This window comes from Alexandromys fortis, unplaced genomic scaffold, assembly GCF_014885135.2.
Source record: "Alexandromys fortis isolate MF-2015 unplaced genomic scaffold, M_Fortis_MF-2015_v1.1 scaffold_58, whole genome shotgun sequence".
Classification (NCBI taxonomy): Eukaryota; Metazoa; Chordata; class Mammalia; order Rodentia; family Cricetidae; genus Alexandromys; species Alexandromys fortis.
In genome coordinates this window covers 8,718,728-8,739,261 of record NW_026067940.1, presented here as the reverse complement: position 1 = coordinate 8,739,261, position 20,534 = coordinate 8,718,728, and the positions used below count along the sequence as shown (strand labels likewise).

General features: G+C 40.0%; 1 protein-coding gene across 1 annotated transcript in view; it reads left to right on the top strand.

Moving 5' to 3' along the window:
• Positions 1-20,534, top strand: part of Thsd7b (thrombospondin type 1 domain containing 7B) — an 863,852-nt gene that overhangs the window by 808,876 nt on the left and 34,442 nt on the right. The window contains exons 18-20 of the mRNA XM_050147880.1: positions 9,066-9,207; positions 10,933-11,048; positions 13,125-13,242. Coding sequence (XP_050003837.1) covers positions 9,066-9,207; positions 10,933-11,048; positions 13,125-13,242 — 376 coding nt within the window. The remainder of the gene's footprint in view (positions 1-9,065; positions 9,208-10,932; positions 11,049-13,124; positions 13,243-20,534) is intronic.

The window sequence follows — 20,534 nt, the reverse complement described above, 5'->3', positions numbered from 1 at the left end:
TTTCTCACAGCAACAGAAAAAATTTAGACACCTGCTGTTTTGCCTTTTAATACCCAAAACATCAGTAAAATAACTTTAACTTCTTCAAAAGCAAATTTAATAAGTACTTTTCTTTTGAAGGGAAGATGAAATAGCCCTTTATTTTTTTTAATTTCTAATACATTCCTTCAAAATGAAATTGTATGTCTTTTGGGAAAGCAAGTTATGATCTCTTAAAAACACAGAATATGAAAAAATCTTGAGTGCAGTGGTATTTTATTCATTGTTGTGGTGCTTTCTATTTAGTTTATTTTTAAATGTTATTTCTTTAAAATAAATAGAGAGCTTAACATGAGTTTTCAAGTAGTCCAAGAAGGTCATAGGCAATAAATTAACGAGTTTAAATTTATAAATGATTTAGTACTCATTTATGTCTTTTGACTCTGTATGACATAATATGTTACACGAAAACCTAAAATGTTTGAACTGTAGATAGTCTAGTGTAACATGTAGCAATTACAGATAATTTGTAAATTACAAGTTACAGGTAATTTGTAAAAAAAAAATTACCTCAAACTACAGAAGTTTCTAAGTAATAGAAAACAGTCCTAGGTGGATTTTCAGGCTTGGAAATACACAGTTGTTTCCATGGGGTAATTTGCACTTATGAATCTGTTACTTTGAGCTTGACTTCCAAGGCCATTCTGAGGTCACTATTGAACCTCCCTGAAATAAAGGAAGAGAATGAAGAATGACCTATAGATGTGGGGGGGTAAGAAGAGGAGAAGGAAAAGGGGGATTAGAGCTGTCACACATGCCCTTCTTATCTGCCAATATCAAAATTCAGTCATTTCCTGGTAACATGGTTCCACAGGGAACATTGGGATATGTAGTCCACTCCATGTCCTGGATAGGAAGGAGAGGATGGACTACAGTGTGCAATAAAAGATCATGCTACTGGGTAAGTAGGAAGTGGTCTCCTGTGCCGATGTGTTCAAGTGTACTTTCCACTTTCTCTTCTATGAGGTTCAGTGTGGCTAGCTTTATGTTGAGGTCTTTGAACTTGAGTTTTGTGCATGGTGATAGACATGGGTTTATTTTCATTCTTCTACATGTTGCTATCCAGTTATTCAATACAACTCTTAGATTCCATCTTACACCTGTAAGAATGGCCAAGATCAAAAACATTGATGACAACTTATGCTGGAGAGGTTGTGGGGTAAAGGGAACACTCCTGCATTACTGGTGGGAATGCAAGCTGGCACAAACCCTTTGGATGTCAGTGTGGTGATTTCTCAGAAAATTAGGAAACAATCTTCCTCAAAACCCAGTAATACCACTTTGGGGTATATATCCAAAGGATGTTCAACCGTGCCACAAGGATATATACACAACTATATTCATAGCAGCTTTGTTTCTCATAACCAGAATCTGGAAACAACCTAAATGTCCCTTAACCAAAGAATGGATAAGAAAAATGTGGTACATTTACACAATGGAGTACTACACAGCAGAAAAAATGACAGCTTGAATTTTGTAGGCAAATGGATGGAGCTAGAAAACATTATTTTGAGTGAGGTAACCACAGACCCAGAAAGAAAACTATTACATGTACTTACTTATAAGTGATTATTAAACATAAAGCAAAGAAAAACAGCCCACAAATCACAATCCCAGAGAACCTAGACAACAATCAGGACCCCAAGAGAGACATATATGGATTTAGTCTACATGGTAGTAGAAAAAGACAAGATCTCCTGAGTAAATTGGAAGCATGGGGACCTTTTGGGAGAGGGTTGATGGGAGGGGGAGGCAGAGAGGGAAGCAGAGAAAAATGTAAAAATCAATAAAAAAAGAGAAGATTGTGACAAACAAGTCCAGTTTTGTGTAAACAAGGACAGTTTACTCAAAAGCGAAATTAGGGCAATGTATAATCACGACAAGAGGCTGCAAGACTGAAGACACTTAAGACCTTTGTTCCCAGGTCTTAATGCTAAGGGGTATATGGTGGTTCTTTGTTTTGACTGACATATTAAGTTATATAACCTTTTCCTCTAATGTGCCTGTCCCTTATCACAGTGCATCTGATTTCAATCATATCCACATCCATTTATGCATAATCTTAAAACGACAAACAAGGGTTTCTTTTAAAACATTCCTGAGAAAATACAGTTTGCCTTTGAGCTCATGCACCCAAAACCATTCTGTATCAGTTCATCTCCTTCCTTGATATCCATACGCAACCAGATTTCAACTAAGTGCAATCAAACATTAGAGATCATGAAGGGAAGGTAAAACTTAACTCCGTTGTTCAGAGTGGGGTGTGCATGCAATTCAATGTAAGTGAGGGTCATAGTTTACTAACTGGGCATAATGCTTGTAGCGGGGTATGAGCATAGCCCCAAAACAGGTGAAGTCCTAGATTTCTAACCTATCTCCTATGCTTGCCTACTCCAGCAGGTCTTCTGTTTCTAGATAGATCTTTATCTCTCTTTTAGTGGAGCTTCCCCTTCTATTTCTCTCTCATTCCCCTCTTCTTGGTAATTTATTGGAGAGAAAAATAAATCACCTGACTTACAAACTATTTCCAGTTTGTCTTTTAGGAATCATATCTCCACAGTGAAATTGAACATGGTCCTGTGTCCTTAAGAGTTGTAACTTGGGGATGGCAAAGCCTCCACCAGTCTTTGGTGAGCCCCTACTTGCAGAAGCTGGGATCATCAAGAAACATACTGTAGGGTTCCCACTTCTTTTTAGTTCACCTGGCATTGGTGTATCATGCCTCCCTCTTTTAGTCCAGAGATATAAAATGACAACATTCCAATTCAGTCATTGGTCATAATTTATCTGTGGAATCACCTTCAAGGATAACTTACACTCCAACTGCTATTCACTCACCTGCAGGTCCATTTTGTACAGATAATTGAGGAAAATGCTTTCCTTGGCAGGTTTACCATAAACGTCTCTTTCATATCCTTATGGAATCAAATTTAAATAAGTTTTATATTTTGTATCCATGCCATTTGTCTTCAATCCATACTATAAATCAAGTTACCAGGGACAATGGGTGATCATAGACAAAGCATGTGTCATGATTACAATCTTTATCCCACATTCACAGAGAAAAATCTCATGATAGTAATACCAATAAATATAACATGACGGGCCAGCTTGTTGGGTTTTATGTCCTGCCCAGTTTCCACAGCTGGTAAGCCCCCAAAGAAAATCACACACGGAGTCTACATTAGGTTATAAACTGATTGGCCCATTAGCTCAGGCTTTGTAGTAGCTCTTATAATGTATATTAACCCATTATTCTTATCTATGTTAGCCATAAGGCTCAGTACCTTTTTCAGCAGGGTAGGTCACATCCTGCTTCTTCCGTGGTCTGGGCAGGACTAGGGAAAGAGCTTCCTTCTTCCCAGAATACTACTGTTCTCATTCCCCTGCCTCTACTTCCTGTCTGGTTGTCCCGCCTATACTTCCTGCCTGGCTACTGGCCAATCAGCATTTATTTAAAGCATAATTGACAGAATACAGAATTGTCCCACATCAAATATAGGTATTTACATTTTGGAGCACTTTTTGCACGTGCTTTGTTCTTTTTCATTGGTGCTGTATATGGATATTCAGAGCACTCTGCCTTTTTTGTATTTTCTACATATAAGGGTGTCTCATTTCATAGCTGTTTATTAATGTTTTCTAGCCACTTGGATGCACTAAAATCAGTCTCCAATAAATCCCGAGGAATGTACTCATGGCAGAAATATTGCTTGAGCACTTGTGTGTTCCTAACAGTTCATCTACAGGCTTTATAACTGAAAGTCAGCCTTGCTGTGTGTAATATAGCCTTAGATCCTTTTGAATGTGAATCTTTATTGTATTTCTACACTTTTCTAACATTAACTTTCCCTGTCACATGATGGAATGTGATTTTGTTTCCTCTCTATAAGCCATCTGGCACCTTCTCCTAGATATTCAAATTTATTTCACCCTCCTGTTCAAAGCTAAGTAATTATACAAGAATATGTTTCAGTATTGACAACTCTGGTGTGCTCTTTTCAATGGGCAGTTTCAAATCTTTCTTGTTTTTACTGTTATGTTTCCTTAAAGTTTTTATCCTTAGACTCTGCTTCTGCTGTGCTTTCTTATGAATTCTGGTTATATGTGTGCTGTCTGTTTTGCCTCATTTCTCTATTCACCAGCTTTTCTCAGATTTTCCCAGTTTTTTTTATGCTTTATTTCAGCTTTCTTATTTTTTCCCATGTCTATAAAGACATGATTTGTTGCCCTTCTTAACCCTGAGTTTCTGTTTTCATTCCTGAAAATGACATTTCCTTTTATTCTGAATTGTTTGTGGAACTCAGTTACTTGGTTTCTGAGTTCCTAGAATTCTTATTCATGTTTACTTCATTTTTTTTTTTCCTGTGTCATTTTCCAGCTAGCTTGGTTCCTTTGGAAAGACACTTCCAGCCTGTTTCTCATTTGTCTTTCTGCGTCAGTGTCTTTCTTACCTGTGTGATGTTATTCTCATCGTTTTTCTCCTATGGAATTTGAATATGGTTTCTTTCTTTGTTTCTTGCTCTGTAAAATTACTTGTGTGAACATTTAGAAGGAACAGTCCAAAGCTAAATCTGCTGCCCTGGATTTCTTGATTCCCCTTCCCATCCAGCTGTTCTGGATTCTCGTTATCCTTCTCAGCTGCTCTTCCTGGGTTTCTTAATTTGAAGATCTAATAACCTGTTTGTCTTTAGTGGTGTGGTAGAGAAGGGCTCAAAAGCATTCTTGAAGGGAGATCTGACCTATCAACATGAAGGGCTAATGAATCAGGACGCAGGGACTCCCAAGGCCTTCCTGGGGGACCTTTTTTTGCTCCTGTCCCTTTGTACAGGTCCTCTGGGTCTCAGTTCAGTTGCCTGCTTGTGGCCATCAACTCTGGTTGGATGTCCCATTCTACTTTTCAGCTGTCCCCGCCTAGTTCTTACTTAACATAGGTGCCTGTAAGATGGCATTCCTGCTCCTCACTGGCCCACTAGCTGTGCTTGCAGAAATGATTCTGTGATCTCTGTTGGTTTTGGCTTTGCTGTCATATTGTATTTGATGTGCAAAACCCTCTTTATGTAAATGACTAGTTCTTTGGAATCTCATGGAAGCCATAAGAAGAAATACTTTAGGCCCGGATTTTTCTTAGCCTTTCATCAACTTTGGAGAAGCAGGGTTTAGCTTCCTTTTTAAGTTTCTTAATAAGCACCACATTATTCTCTTGTGCACTTTTTGCTACATCTGTCAAAATAAGAAAGAAGAAGTTCGGGAGCATGCATCCACTGACCTCCAGAGAACCAGACAACCAAGGGAGCAGCCTTTTGTCTGTTATCAGATAAACTCTGCAACTCGATGACTGCCCTGACTCTCAGTATCTGATGGGAGCTGGCAAGACCAGGCTTTGAAGTCATGCTCATATCCAAGCAAGAAATCTGCAGAGTGACCTAAATTCATAAACACCTGGCTCTATCCCAGGTTTTGCTAAACTGTGATCTTTAGTAGCTCAGTGATCTCACATAATAGCTTCTATTTGGATTTATTTTAAAGATTTTAAATTATCTGTTATCTATTCTATGGGTCATTAGCCTCATTTATTGATATGTTTCATTAAGTTAATGATGGCTTTCATCACGATTGTGTGAGAAATGTAAGAGTATGAGCAATTTGAGAATATTCTTGTTGGATGTACTGAACCTTGGAAAAAACCCATATTAAGCAAAATGACCACTCTCCAAGGTTTATTGCTTGTTTTCTAATGGTGGTTTATAAAACCCACCCTGATTTCCCAAGATAACCAACCTACCTGTAGAACAAACATTTATTATTTGTTATATGCAAATAACATCAGGTATTCAGATATGGGCTCTCCAGAGAGCCCATGGGAAAAACACACACACACACTTCAGTACATGCTCGGTTGTACCCCATGGGAAGAACACACACACACACACACTTCAGGACATGCTCAGTTGTACCCCACAGAAAGAACATACACATATTTCAGGACATGCTCGGTTGTACCCCACGGGAAGAGCATACACACACTTCAGGACATGCTCGGTTGTAGCCCATGGGAAGGACATATACACACTTCAGGACATGCTTGGTGGTGCAGCAGTATCGATCTCTAGCTGATGGGTCCGAGGAAGTGGGTAGAGGTTGGCAGGTGAGGTGTCTACTTTGAGATGAGGACAGGAATTCAGGTCCAGTAGGAAATCTAGCTGCTGGGGTGAACAAAAGGTATGAAGATACAATTTAGCAAGCAAGGCTTGAACTTTGGTTAACAAAGATAATAAGTTAGAAAGCCTATTTGAGTTTAAAGGTTCTTGATCTAGAGGGAAAATGGTTCTTCATGGTTACAGTCTACCTAGAAAATAGCTTTCAGCTATGTAGTCTTAATCTTTCCAATAAAATAAGTCTGAAATTGACTCTGAGGTGGCTGTGTCTGCACATCATTTTTGCATATTACAGAATGGACCTTATTCTTTATATAAATAAAACAAATATTCTCTGGAAGAGATTTTTGTTTGGGGAGTTCTGAGCCAGTGAAGAAACCCTCAAGACCTAGATTAGTTGTTCTCAACCCATGGGTTGAAATTCCTTTGGGGATCGAATGACCCTTCCACAGAGGTCACCTAAGACCATCGGCATATCAGATATTATATTACGACTCATAACAATTTCAAAAGTACAGTTATGAATTAGCAATGAAATAATGTTATGGTTGTGTGTCACCACACACGAGGAACTGAATTAAGGTGTTACAGCATTAGGAAGGGTGAGAGCCACTGCCCCAGAGGCTCCTCTTCACTTGACACCGCATCAGTACGTAATTAATCATTTTTGAATATCATGTAATAGCTACTAGAGAAATGGAAGTGATAAAAAGCGTGGCCATTAAGTTTTGACAAAGAGCTAATGAAAAGAGACAAAACAGCAATCTCTCACCTATCGATATCAAGATAATTTTCATAAGAATCTAAGAAGAGTTTGCAATGTTTATATGGATTCCAGTCACCCATAAGCTGCTCTTTAACTATTTCTATGCATAAGGAATTAATAAGAGAGTTACTTGTAGTTTTTATTTCAGTATATCTAGATGCTCTGAATAGGATATTAAACCAAAGAGGATAATGTAAAGCCATGTTAAACAAGCACACACACTATGAAGTTTGATCGATGAAATCTTAAAATCTCATCAAATCACATCCTATCACGATTCACCTGGCTCCCGTAAGTTCAGATGAGCAAATGTGTACCATGTGTGATTGTTCATTTGTCTAGTGCAGGTTTCAGATTTCAGGATGTTTCAGACTTTGCATTTTCGGAGAATAGATGTCACCTCTAAAGTCTGTACAAATATTCCAAAGTCTGAAAAATGTCCAAATCAGAATGATGCTGACCCCAAGCATTGCAGCCATATTTCATACGCGTGTCTGTTTTATCTTCTCTTTTATTTTATGGCTTAGACTAAGCAGACACATACGTCCTTGTACACAGTCATTTAATTCAAACACTGATTGATTACTTTATAGGAAACAAATGCAGAAGAATCTTAATCTGGAACATCTACCAGGATTCTATAATTTTCCTTTAGTGACAAATCAGTTAAGTTTTTTATTCCCCCTTATGAGCATGTGGATCCAAATTAAATGGAAAAATAGAGATAAATTATTAGTAAGTATGTTACATGGGATTTGTGTGTATATGATTAAATAAATGTTTGCTCCCTCTTGATCACCTGAATATAATATAATATAATATAATACAATTAAATGTAGAATTTAAAGTACTGACGGATTATCTGAGTGTGAAATCACATGGTTAGCAAAGGTGTTTCAATTACCTAAACTTTAGAAGAAAATGTGTGGATTTCTATCCCATAGTTCAGTGTAATCCAACACTGTCACTTTGAATCAGTCAAGATTCAGTGTACAGGTTGTATTCTTACTATGAAACCTGAAAAGACTAAAGGAAGAAGGTAGAAATAAAATGACATCTCAGACACCGACATGGTGATTTTGTGATCACAATTCAGAACCTTTATTCTTCCAGTCTTTAACCCTTCCTAGACATTTTAGATGTGGAACTGCATGCTGTGAATGTATTCATGATGATTATTGGAAAACTGTTTTACATGGTTTCCTTCAAGATTTCATGGGTTATAAGATAAGTAGAAATTGTTATCTACCATGCCTTAATAATTTTTTAAAAGAATAAACAGGGTATTAAAGACATAAAGACTAGCAGTGTACAGACAGGTGTATATACACATTTAGAACTAAATCCATGAATATAAATCAATTTGGCATCATTAAAGACAGTGAATTTTTAAAAAAAGAGAATTTAGGATCATTAGAGGTCACATTGTGAGAGGAATAACGGTGTATTAGTTATATAAGGAAGATAAAGTGTAAGGTTTGAAGGACATTAGAAATAAGGTTGTTCCCCAGCAGGAGCTGGACACGTTTCTGTGGGTAGACCAGTTGTATAAGATGTGGTAAGTCGATTTATCTGGCTCTAGCACAAGTACATGTGGTCCCAGGTCAAGGTGATTTTTCAGTAAATCTTTTGAATTGCATCTATATATTTATTTTGAGGGACTCAGACAAACTTATAGCGATTCATCCCCTTCAGGCAGTGAGCTCCCAGATAAAATGAAGGCTCTAATTCATCCAATTAATTTTATAATTTTATTCTTATGTGTAGCTTTTTATCCTGGGATTTTTAAAAGTAATTTTCTCATTTCACTATTCTGTGTGATTACTTCTGTTGAACTAGAGTAACTGGGGTCACTTTTTTAAATTTCATTTAAAGATTAAAATGTATTGGTTGTCAAATGAAATGAAAGCAGAAGGCAAGCCAGCATCCATGACCAAATCATTTTCTCTCCTAACCACAAGCTGCAGCATTTTCAAGTGATGGCCTCATTGTTGTGACTTCAGTCTCCTCCCTGCCCCTGTTCTATGCCTGCGTGTGAACTTATAACCGTATAATTTACCGCTCACTGTGTGTCTTTGTCTGCCTGTTCTTGACTTTCATAGTCATGTGACCCTCATGCAATGCAGAGAAGATCTCGACATCTGCTGAGGCCCTCTCTGAACTCAAGAACTTGTGGGGAAGACTCACAGGCGCGGCCCTGTCTCCTCAATGAAAACTGCTTCCAGTTCCAGTACAACCTCACGGGTATGGTGAAAATCCAACATGCGCTCCCTGATCATTAACTAACCCTCTTGTGTGCACCCCATCCCGGCACTGGGGAGGGAGAGGAAAATGTATGTGTTGGACACAAAAGGCTGAGGACTTAGTTCCAACTGTCCTTCCTGAAAGCAAACATCCATTCGTGGCATTTGGATACATCAAATCCACCCGTAATTTCTGAAGAACAGCTTGGCTTAAACAGATACCACAGTAGAGTCTGGTTTTTCTCATGCTTTTCATTATTTTGGTAACTTGTGTCTATGATATATTTTTTCCATAGACAATAAAAATTTAGGGAGGCCTAACCAGTAATGAACATTAGAGAGACAACAATAATCATGATGGATGAATTATTTAGCCTCTATGGTTGTCTGAACACACAGGACAGTGCCCAAAACAAGAGAGTTGCTACTACATTCATCTGCCACCTACCATTCCCCCAGCGGGAGATATGAAAAATGCCACCAAATGGAGGACCATGTTAGGTCTAACCAGTCAATACTTAGGAACACACCACCATATGCCTGCAGAGGCAAAGCAGTATCCTTTGCCAAAAACTTCCCTGTTCCACACACGTTGGAGTCGCTGAGATTCCTCGGGGTGAAGACCTTGTAAATTCTATGCAGGTGTCTAGTTCTTTCATGGGTGGATGGCAGCATACTAGATTCACCCTTTTCCTTCGGGTCTTTGGTTTTGATAGCAGTTTTTTTTTTTTCAGAAATACAATAGAATTTTGCTTTATTGGAAAAGCGTATTTTTAAGACTGAATTTTCTTTAGCCATACGTTTGTTATTAAGCTCTTAGATATAGAAAAAAAGGAGAGGTTTTTATTAACACGGTCAATGATCTTTAACACCCACATTTATAAGAAAAGTTTTCTTTCTTCACTGTTTTAAGTCAAATTAAGTATGAAGGGAGGGGCCGAAGTGGCCAGAACCACCTCACATGGCTATAGTCCTGTATTGTAAATACCACTAGCCAGCCCTGTGACACTTACTTACGCAGAGATGGCACCTGTGAGTGAGTACTCTCACAGGATGTCTGCAGACAAGTTCCCTGGAGTCTTTCACAAAGATGCTAATCCCACTTCTTAGTTCCCCTCCTTCTTAATCCAATCACCATTAAATGATTGCACTCCCTAATTCTACCACTTTGGAAGGATTTGGGGATATGGGTCATAAACAGAGAGTTGTTGCCATGGCTCAGTTGTTTCCTCTCTCAATCATATGCAATAAATAATTTTCTTAAACTGGTCTTTTGTTTTATTATTCTGGTTAGTGTCTTTCCTATCCTACCAAATAGTTGGTATAACCTTTGGGTTTTCATTTTATTTTGTTTTATCCCAAACACACACACACACACACACACACACACACACACATACATACATACACACACACATACACACACATACTCACACATACATACACACACATACACACATACACACACATACACACACACATACACACACATACACACACATACATACACAAATTCTAGGAAATTAATTTAGTACATTTATTTTTGTTCATTTGTGTGTTTTTCCTCTGACACAATTGTTGGACAAGGCTTTCCAAAGCTACTTAGCAAGGTTGTAAAATTGTTTGTGGACTCCCCTCCAGCCTATACAGATGATCAGAGCTTGGGTGTGCTTGGTTCACAAGTCTAGACCTTCGAAACTCAGTGTTTGTGATCCTCTTCCCATAGAGTGGAGTACATGCCAGCTGAGTGAAAACGCTTCCTGTGGCCAGGGCGTGAGGACTCGCCTGCTGAGCTGTGTGCGCAGTGATGGCAAGCCAGTTGGCATGGACCACTGTGAGCAGGTAACTTGTGTGTGATGCGATATCTTAGCTTTTGTCCTCAGCCTTCACAAAACCTAATAGATATTCCAGACACCGACTGAAGAGGTGTTGTGAAGCAGTTGTATGGCACTGGTTTGGACTTACTCAAGGGGAGACATGTCATCTTGCACTGAAGAAATGGGACCCGGTAAGAAACTGAGTCATTGCTTCCAAGAACTTCTTAAAACAGGCTTGCTTTCCGACAATCATTGGTGTTAGTGACTTTGCGACTGTGGTGTGAATGCTTACACTGGGTGATTCATGTCCTCATTGCACAAGATGGATGCCGACCCAGGATGCAGAACACACTGACAGTTTTCTCAACAAATAATTTCCAGATAAACAGTACAGCTGTCTTTTTTCTTCCCAATCTATGCAAAAGACCTCCATGTCAATTTTCAAATGAGGAGGTTTTGAAGTTATCTAATTTTATCGAATTTGGAGAAAAGCTACAGTTGGACCCATTCCAAAGAAGCTGGCTTTTCCTTCCCAGATGTAAATTCAGCACTAGAGGGCCAGCTCAACAGAAAAGGGAAATACTGGCATACTGCAGGCATTGCAGAAACCATCTTCAGGATTGAAAATAGGATGCCAGCAATCACAGGTGGCTGCAACAATGTCTATAACCTGTTGACAGGCAAACAAAGATCTGTTTCAGTTGTTGTGGCGTGAAGGAAGTAAATTAATAAAGACTTCGTCACCACTGCTATCCCAACCCTAAGTATTGTCATAATATGCTCCCTAACCAGATGTGCTGATGTCACCCAGGATGCTGACTATGGACCAGTCTGTCCCCAGCCAGTAGGATTCTAAAAATGGCTCGCATGCAATAGATGACTCTTGACCAAGTGTCACTGCTTTATTTAAAAACTTAATTTAGTTTATTTGGCCTGTAAAACACTGACTCATCGGGAAAGGAGTCGCCTAACTACAGCTCTTCCGAATAACTCAGAGCTGTCCCCGCGACGTCAACATTCCCTCCCCATGTGTGAATGAGAAATAGCATAAGAATGCTTCCGCTGACAAGAGCACAGTGTTGGACTGTAGCACTTAGGCTGAGTAGCTGGTTTTATTTGTGCTCCTCTTTGTTTATGAACCTTGTTACCTATTAGTTTTAAGCTGCCTATGTGTGCAGAAAAATATATTCTTCTGATGTAAGGAGAGATGTAAATTATTCATTAATAAAAGTCAGTTTCCTCATTTTCTAAATGGTATATACTAAACATATATTTAATGACTATTTATTTAAAGAAGTCCTAAAGTATTAATCTCCTGTTTCACACCAATAATCACAGATTCCTTTAAGGTGTTTTCTGTGCTACCCACTCCAGGATTCATCATGTTGTGGTAACTAATTTTAGCTTTGGGTAGATGTACTGATATTATTTAAAATGTGCCGGGTGCCAAAGCTTTTTTAATTAAACATACACCCGGCATGTGAGTCACACAGCACAGACTTAAGTATTCGCTGGCTGATTCTTGGGTAATTTATTCTCTCACTGAAAAGTCTCCTACCTTGGTCCCAACAAAACGTACACATTCTGTCTACACACAGATTCCAGAGAAGAAAGTAAACTGTCTAGTGAATTCGTCTCCAGAGTAGAGCTGTAATTACATTGTCCTGCTGATCATCTGGGGATTCAGATGAATGGCTTATTTTATCTTTGTTCCCATTCTGTGCACCACCAGCCTTGTTAATAATTTTGATCTCTCTGTGTACTGTCGGGATGTCTGGGTGGAATGATTTCATGTCTTTCTGCTTTCTTGTGGCTGAGCAACACAGGCAATCTCTGTGCCATGTGGCCTTATACTTTCCCTACAACTGAGTGTCAAGTGTCTGCTAGAATTCACAGTCTATAATAAGAAACTTTGACTAACCAATGTCACCAGTGAAATAGCAACAGTCATTTCTGTGCCTACCAATTTCTAGAACAATGGATGTTTGTTCTCCCACCACACTGTAGAGAGGCTGTTTGTTACAGAATTAAGGGCACTCTTGACCATAAAAGAATAGTGATATGGTTTTGGTATTGAGAGTGTATCTCATTGCATCCACAGCGAAATCTGGAAAAACCCCAGAGGATGAGTATCCCCTGTCTGGTGGAATGTGTCGTCAACTGTCAGCTCTCGGGATGGACAACATGGACTGCGTGTTCACAGACCTGTGGCCAAGGAGGTATTCAGTTTCCCCTGTTCCATTCTACTACTAATAGTAGCTTGATAACTAGCAAAAACCATAGTGAACAGTTGAAGCTGACCCAAGGCTGACCCAGAGAACAGACCTCTAAGCTGCCCAGCAGGCTCAGCAGGTAGAAGAAATAGCTTGTAACTGTGGCCAATCACAGAAGAACTGGCTAAACTATGGTCAGTATCCTGTCAGAAGATCCCAAATTCTGCCAGTGGAAACGTGTGGCCATGGTGAGTTTTAGGCTATGCATTGTGTTAGTATAGCTAGACACAGTGACTAGAGTCTTGTTTCTGTCTGTGTACAGAAAGGGCTTGTTTCTGCTTTCAGAGTTAATCAATCACATAGGTTGACAGAGACCATAGAGTGTTAACAGCACCATTTCCCAGAGTGGTGACATCATTGTGGTTATTCTTATGAGCCACCTTGGAAGTGGTATACCTCTCTTCCTTATGTGTTCTATGAGAGGAAATTTAGTCTATGTTCGCAACTCAAAGCAAGAAGGTCAGGAAGTGAAGTTTCTGGTGGCCAGCTGCTTCTCAGAGTTTCCCATGATGATGTAGAAGAGTGTGGTCAGTGGATAGTTATCAATCACACTTTGAGGTCTCAAGACTTTGGTGTTTAAGTATACACAGTGGCAAGGGATGTATATGCCAGAGATTTCTAGAAAGCTAGGCAAGTAGAGAAAGATAACAAGCAGCCAGTAGGCTAGCGCAAGAGTTGTCTGTATCAGGAGATCTTATCTATTTCCCCTTCCTGAGGGTATCTATGTGTTTTTCTTAGGGGTTCACATTGATACATAGCTTCTCTAGAATCATGGACTATAGGCTTGTTAACCTCTGCTTTACAGAGTTTAACAAGAAACCCTGAAGATTCATCTCACCTTTAGGCAAGTTTAGCAGTCAGTCTAAGCAAGACCAGTTTTTTTTTCCCAAATAACTAGCAAACACCATAAGGATCCTCTTCAATGTCCATGTTTCTCTTGAAGTAGGTGGTGCTGCCAGGAGCAGATGCATATCATTGTCATGAAAAGTCCTAAGTTATTAAGCATGAGTACATACCATGCTTATCTTTCTGGGTCTGGGTTACCTCATTCAGGATGTTTTTTTCTAGTTCCATCCATTTGCATAAAAATTTCAAGATGTCATTGTTTTTTACTACTGAATAGTACTCCATTGTGTAAACATGCTACATTTTCTTTACTCATTCTTCAATTGAGGGGAATCTAGGTTGTTTCAAGGTTCTGGTTATTACAAAAATGTTGCTATGGACCTAGTTGAACAAATGTTCTTGTATGACTTAGCATCTGTAGTGATGAGGCGAGCAGGCCTGCTTTTCATCCCACTTGGCTCCTGCATGGTTAGCTTTACAACTGAAATAACAACACACAAATTGTATTCATTTAAACACTGCCTGGCTCATTAGCTCTAGCCTCTTACTGGCTAACTCTTACATCTTGATTAACCCATTTCTATTAATTTGTGTAGCACCATGAGGTGGTGGCTTGTGGGAAAGATTCTAACTTATGTCCATCTTGGGCCAGAGCTTCATGGCGACTGCGTTACTGCCTTCTTCCTCCCAGCATTCTGTTCTGTCTTCTCTACCTACCTATGTTCTGACCTATCAGGCCAAGCAGTTTTCTTTATTAATTAACCAATGAAAGCAACAGATAGATCGAAGACCCACCTACATCAAGCATACTTTGGATATTTGTCAAAGAGTGCTATTGCTGGATCCTGAGGTAGCTTGATTCCTAATTTTCTGAGAAATTGCCTACTGTTTTCCAGAGTGGTTGTACAAGTTTGCTATCCACCAGCAATGGAGGAGTGTTCCCCTTACTCCACATGCTCTCCAGCATAAGATAGCACTGATGTTTTTGATCTTAGCCATTCTGATTGATGTAAGATGGTATCTCATATTCATTTTGATTTGCATTTTCCTGATGGCTAAAGATGTTAAACATTTCCTTAAGTATCTTTGAGCCATTTGAGATTCTTCTGTTAAGAATTCTCTGTTTAGTTATATACCCCATTTTAAATTGGATTATTTGGAATTTTGATGTTTAAGTTCTTGAGTTCTTTATATATTTTGGAGGTTAGTCCTCTGTCTGATGTGGGGTTTGTGATGATATTTTTCTATTCAGTAGGCTGCCTTTTTGTCTTTTTGACTGTGTCCTTTTCTTTACACAGTTTCTCAGTTTCAGGAGGTCCCACTTATTTATTTTTGCTCTCAGTGTCTGTGTTACTGGTGATATTTTTAGGAAGTGGTCTGAATGTGGGTGACAGTTATATAACGCTGGGGCAAACTATGGGGCCACTGGCAGTGGCACCAAAAGTTATCCCTGCTGCTTGTACTGGCTTTTTGGAACCCATTCCCTTTGGATGGGTACCTTGTTTAGCCTGATTATAGTGAAGAGGGCCTTCAGAGCAGTGTGCCTTGACCACTCTGGGGAGTGGATGAGGGGAGTTGGGGTATAAAGCTGGAGGGAGTGGGAGGAGGGGAGAGAGTGGGAACTGAGGTTGGTATGTAAAATGAAAGAAGATAGTTTTTTTTTTAATTTTTAATAAAATAAAATAAAGCGAGGAAAAAAGAACATTAGTCTGAGGGCAAAAGTGTTGTGAAAGAGAAACATGCAATGATCATAAGATAAACTAGATTCTTGAAACGTTACAGTTTATCAACTAATGGGTGTCAGAAACTTGGAATAGAAACCTAGGAAGAGATCTTGATGCCATGGTTAGTCACCAAGCAGAGGAGAAGGAAGGAATCTCATGTTGGAGGAATCATGGGATCAGGTAGAAGACATTAACATCTGGACCTTATTGCTTACCAGTAATACTCAGAAACCATTTTCTCGAACTCCTGAAACTGGACTACTGTGTGAGCTCCCTTCTAATCTGTACAAATGGGGAGAGTGGGGCTATTCACTCTTAGGCCTGGCTCCATGGGGAGTTAGGCAGAGTCAGCCTGTAATAGGAGCTAAGAATTGAACTGTAAGATTCCAGAGAGAACAGAGATGAAAATAGCAACCAGGATGCGCACTGAGAGAATGTAAAGAAGGACAGTGACTGTTTTACAAAGAGCATCACTCACAATGAAAGTGTGGGAATCCCAGATGATGATGATGATGATGATAAAGATTCTGATAACAATGGCAATAATAATATACTACCTTCTGCACAAAGGTAAACAAAGCCCCAAGAAACAAAATATTATATTTTAGGACCAGGACATTGTGATTGTTCTGCACATTTCCCAAACCATGCCTGAGAGGCATCTTCCATGAGGGAGTACTTCAAAGTCAGTTCCATACAGGTTCAAACTGAAGCTCTTTAAGTATTTAAGTTTGCTGAGGTCAGCAGTATTGCTCTATTATCTCAATATATATATAAAATACAATGATATATCATCATATATCATATATAGTTAGTATAATATTATAATTTATTATCAATTAATATTATAATTAATACAACAAACTAATATAATGTTATATATATGATACAAATGTGTGTGTATGCATGTGCATGAGTGCTCATGTGCACAGGCATGCTTTGCCAAGGTCTACCACATGTACCCAATGCTACTGGGCCAGACTGAAACCTCTAACACTGTGAAGCAAAATTGCTTCTTCTCTTCATAAACTGCCCAAGCTCAGGTATTTCTTGTAGGGCTGGAGTGCTAAACCACACAGGGGCTTTGCTCATGGCTTGATGTGAGGTTTAGAAAGTCACACATCGTCCTAGTCAGGGTTTCTATTGCCGCAATGAAACACCATGAGCAAGTCAACTGGAGGAGGAAGCATTTATTTGGCTTACATTTCCACATCACTGTCTATCACAAAGGGAGACAGGGCAAGAACTCAAACAGGGCAGGAACCTGGAGGCAGGAGCTGGTGCAGAGACCATGGAAGGGTGCTACTTTATTGGCTTGTTTTTCATGGCTTGATCAGCCTGCTATCTTATAGTCATCTTAACACCAGAACCACCGGTTTAGGGATGGCTCCACCCATAATGGGGCCTTCCCCCATCAATCACTTAATAAGAAAAGGCCTTATAGTCATGCCTACAACCTGATCTCATGGAGGCATTTTCTTAATTGAGGTTCCTTTCTCTTAGAGGACTTTTTGTGTCAGTTGGCATAAGAGTCTCCTGTGTGCACAGCATAGCAGCTGTATTATTGGAGTGTTCACTTTTGTTAACTCCTACCTCCTTCATATCCATCAGTGGTACTGAAGATTCCAAGGCCCCTAGGATACTTTAAAATTCTCCAATAGTTTCAATCATCTTAATTGCCCCTTTCATAATTCATATTTTTTCCTTTTACTCAATATTTTTGCAAACTTTTTTAAATCATGTAGATATTTGGGTCTTGTGCATGAGTACAATTCCCTCAGAGGCCAGATGAAGGCATCAGAGCTCCTGCAGCTGAAGTCACAGATTGTTGTGAGCCTCTCGCATTGGGTGCTGGAAACAATCTTAGGTTTTCTGTGAGCTCAGTTTATCTCTTAACTACTGAACCATCTCTCTAGCCCTAACTCCATCCACATTAATCATAAACTAAGTGATACTTTAAAACTGCAACTGCCAAAAAGTGTTCTCCTATTGACTTCTAGTTGCTCACACATTCATTTATCTATTAAACCAATGCACTTTGTTTCTCGGTGCCACTGTGGGAACACAGTGACGGGTTCCCTGCTTTCGTGCAGCTTACAGTCCAGACGAAGAATAACTCATTGCAAATAAACAGGTAGCAGACAGTTATTGCTGACAAAACCTCACAGGTGACAGTGTTGCTCACACAGTGACGCCTAACTCCTCAGTCATCTCTCTTTAGCCCAGCAGTGGGCTTAGCTACAGGATGGGCTCTCTTGTGACAATGGCCCTTAAGGGAGAGAGCAGGCCCACATTGTCTCCGTTGCCTCCCCTGCCCTGCTCCCCCTCTGCTCCAGCACACGATGTTCCAGGTGCCGTTCAGATCAGACCATCCTTTATCCACTCTCGGCATGTTCTCTCACACAGCACCTCTCACCACTGCCGCCACCGCTGCTTCCTGGTCACCATGTCCATCTTCCCCATAGGCTGACATCATCCTTGCTCTGGTTATTCATGAGCTATTCTCCCCTGTCCCGTGCAGCAGACTACATGATTTCAGGAACAATTTCAGTTGTCATTTGGCCTTGTTTAACTGATTCTAGACCACAAGAAGTCAAACTCAGAGGGGAGAAGAGTTCCAGCCTGGATCTTGAGCTTAAAGGCAGCCAGCCCCTACTACTGGCTGTTATCCTTTCTCTCTCCCTAAGTAATGAAGTCCTTTGTTCTCCACACCCAAGAACGTAGCAAATAGTTGGAGACAGAAAACACATTTCTTGTTATATCTCCTGAAAAGCCTAACTGTGGCTGTAACAAGCCCCTGAGAAGTAACAGCTCTTCGCTTCATTCCAACTCTTCACCTTTATGTGCAGAATCCCAGAGCAAATACTTGGTGTTAAAATGTCGCTGTTCATTCTCAAGCAGTTCTGCTAACACTGAGGACTCGTCACACTGCAGATGTCTCTTAGAAACCCACATGCAACACCTCCAAAACCCGAGCTCCGGTTTGGAGAAGTCTAGGTGGTTCCAGTGTCAGCCTAAACTCAGCTTTCCAAAATCCACAGAATAATAAATAAGACCAAGGATCCAAGTTGTCAGAAGAAAAGCTGTTTTCTGAACTGAAGCCATGCACACGTGTAATTAGTCAGGCATCGGCTCCAGCTAACCTTCCATGAATGGGATAATTTCTTGAGGAGGAGGTTCATTTCTTAATACGTAGACATCTTTGTGTTCTAAAATGCTTGATGTAAAAAGACAGCTCAAGAACTGTCATCCTGACATGGGGAAAACTTGCCAGCAACCGAAATGGGCATGTGTTCAGTCATTGCTCTGGTCACAAGAATGTACAGGTGGAGGGCCTTGGTCCTGCCCCAAAGGATTGTGCCAGACTTTCTTGACTCCCCATGGAGGCCTTACCTTCTCTAAGGAGTGTATGGGGGTGGGGTGGGAGACCGGTAGGAGCAGGAGGAAGAGAGGTAGTGGGGACTGGGATTGGTATGTGAAGTGAAGAAAAAAAGATTGTTTTTAAACAATAAATAAAATAAAAGGTTTATATCTCAAAAAAAGCAAATGTCTGACTATCCTGGTATGTCAAGGTGGGAAATAAATTACATCATGTATATTACTCAGTGGACACGTTCTGAATACATGGCACCCTTCCAGGAGCTTGGGATAAACTGCAGGGAACAGATAAGATCTCAAAGCGAAGAACTTCATAAAACCAGTACCCCAGCAGAAAGATGAGTGATGAGACCAACACATGGATTGGGAATACTAAGTGATATGGTAAAACTAAAATTGATGGAACGTTACAAGACTCTTTCAGGAAAGAAGGGAAAGGGTAGCACTGAAGAGTGGATGCTATGCCAGAGAGGAAAGGCAAAGGTGTACCACCGCCTTTCAAGCTAGTGACACCTTCACCAGGATGCTCAACGCTGAATCTCACAAGCATTTTTGACATCTTTGTGTTAAAGGCTTCAGTTACAACCTACAGACATAAATATAAAGATGAGTATTATTCCAATCATACATACTTGAACCTGGCCTCAATTTGATAGATAAATAATTAGTAAAATATCACACTCCATGGGGGAATTGTATACGGGTCCATTGGCTTTTGAAGCACCTTCTTCCAGACTGTGTGGAAGGGATGGTGTTATGGTTACACCCCTCCCGACCTTCCCACTACTTCAGCCTTCCTGCTCCAACCTTGAGGCAGCATTCTTCCTTGTTTCCAGACTGTGGAAATTCTTTATTTCAGTCATGCCCCAGCCCAGAAACAATAAAACAATCAGTATCCATCAAATGCAGGCCTGCATAGCACAAACTTATTCCTGGAGTCTGAAAGGTTACATGCTATCATTGGGAAACATCTGCAGACATGCTCGCCTTGCTAAGCGATGTGCCAGCATCTGCCTTCTGTATGAGCTCCTCTTTTGTCCTGCTGATTGTGGCCAGGGGACAGAGAGGTAAGATGAGATAAAGCGTGCATAGTCACATTAAAGAGGGTGAGGGAGTTCCCTGAGAGTCAGCCTTCGGCACCTGCAGCTCTGGGCTGAGTGCTGTATCAAACGGAGAAGTTCACACAATTACCTCTGTTTATGAATTCACCACGTTGTTGGCCCAGGGAGCCAGGCTTCACCATCAGACTCACAGACTGTCATTGATCTGAGGGAAATTTTGAAATGGGCT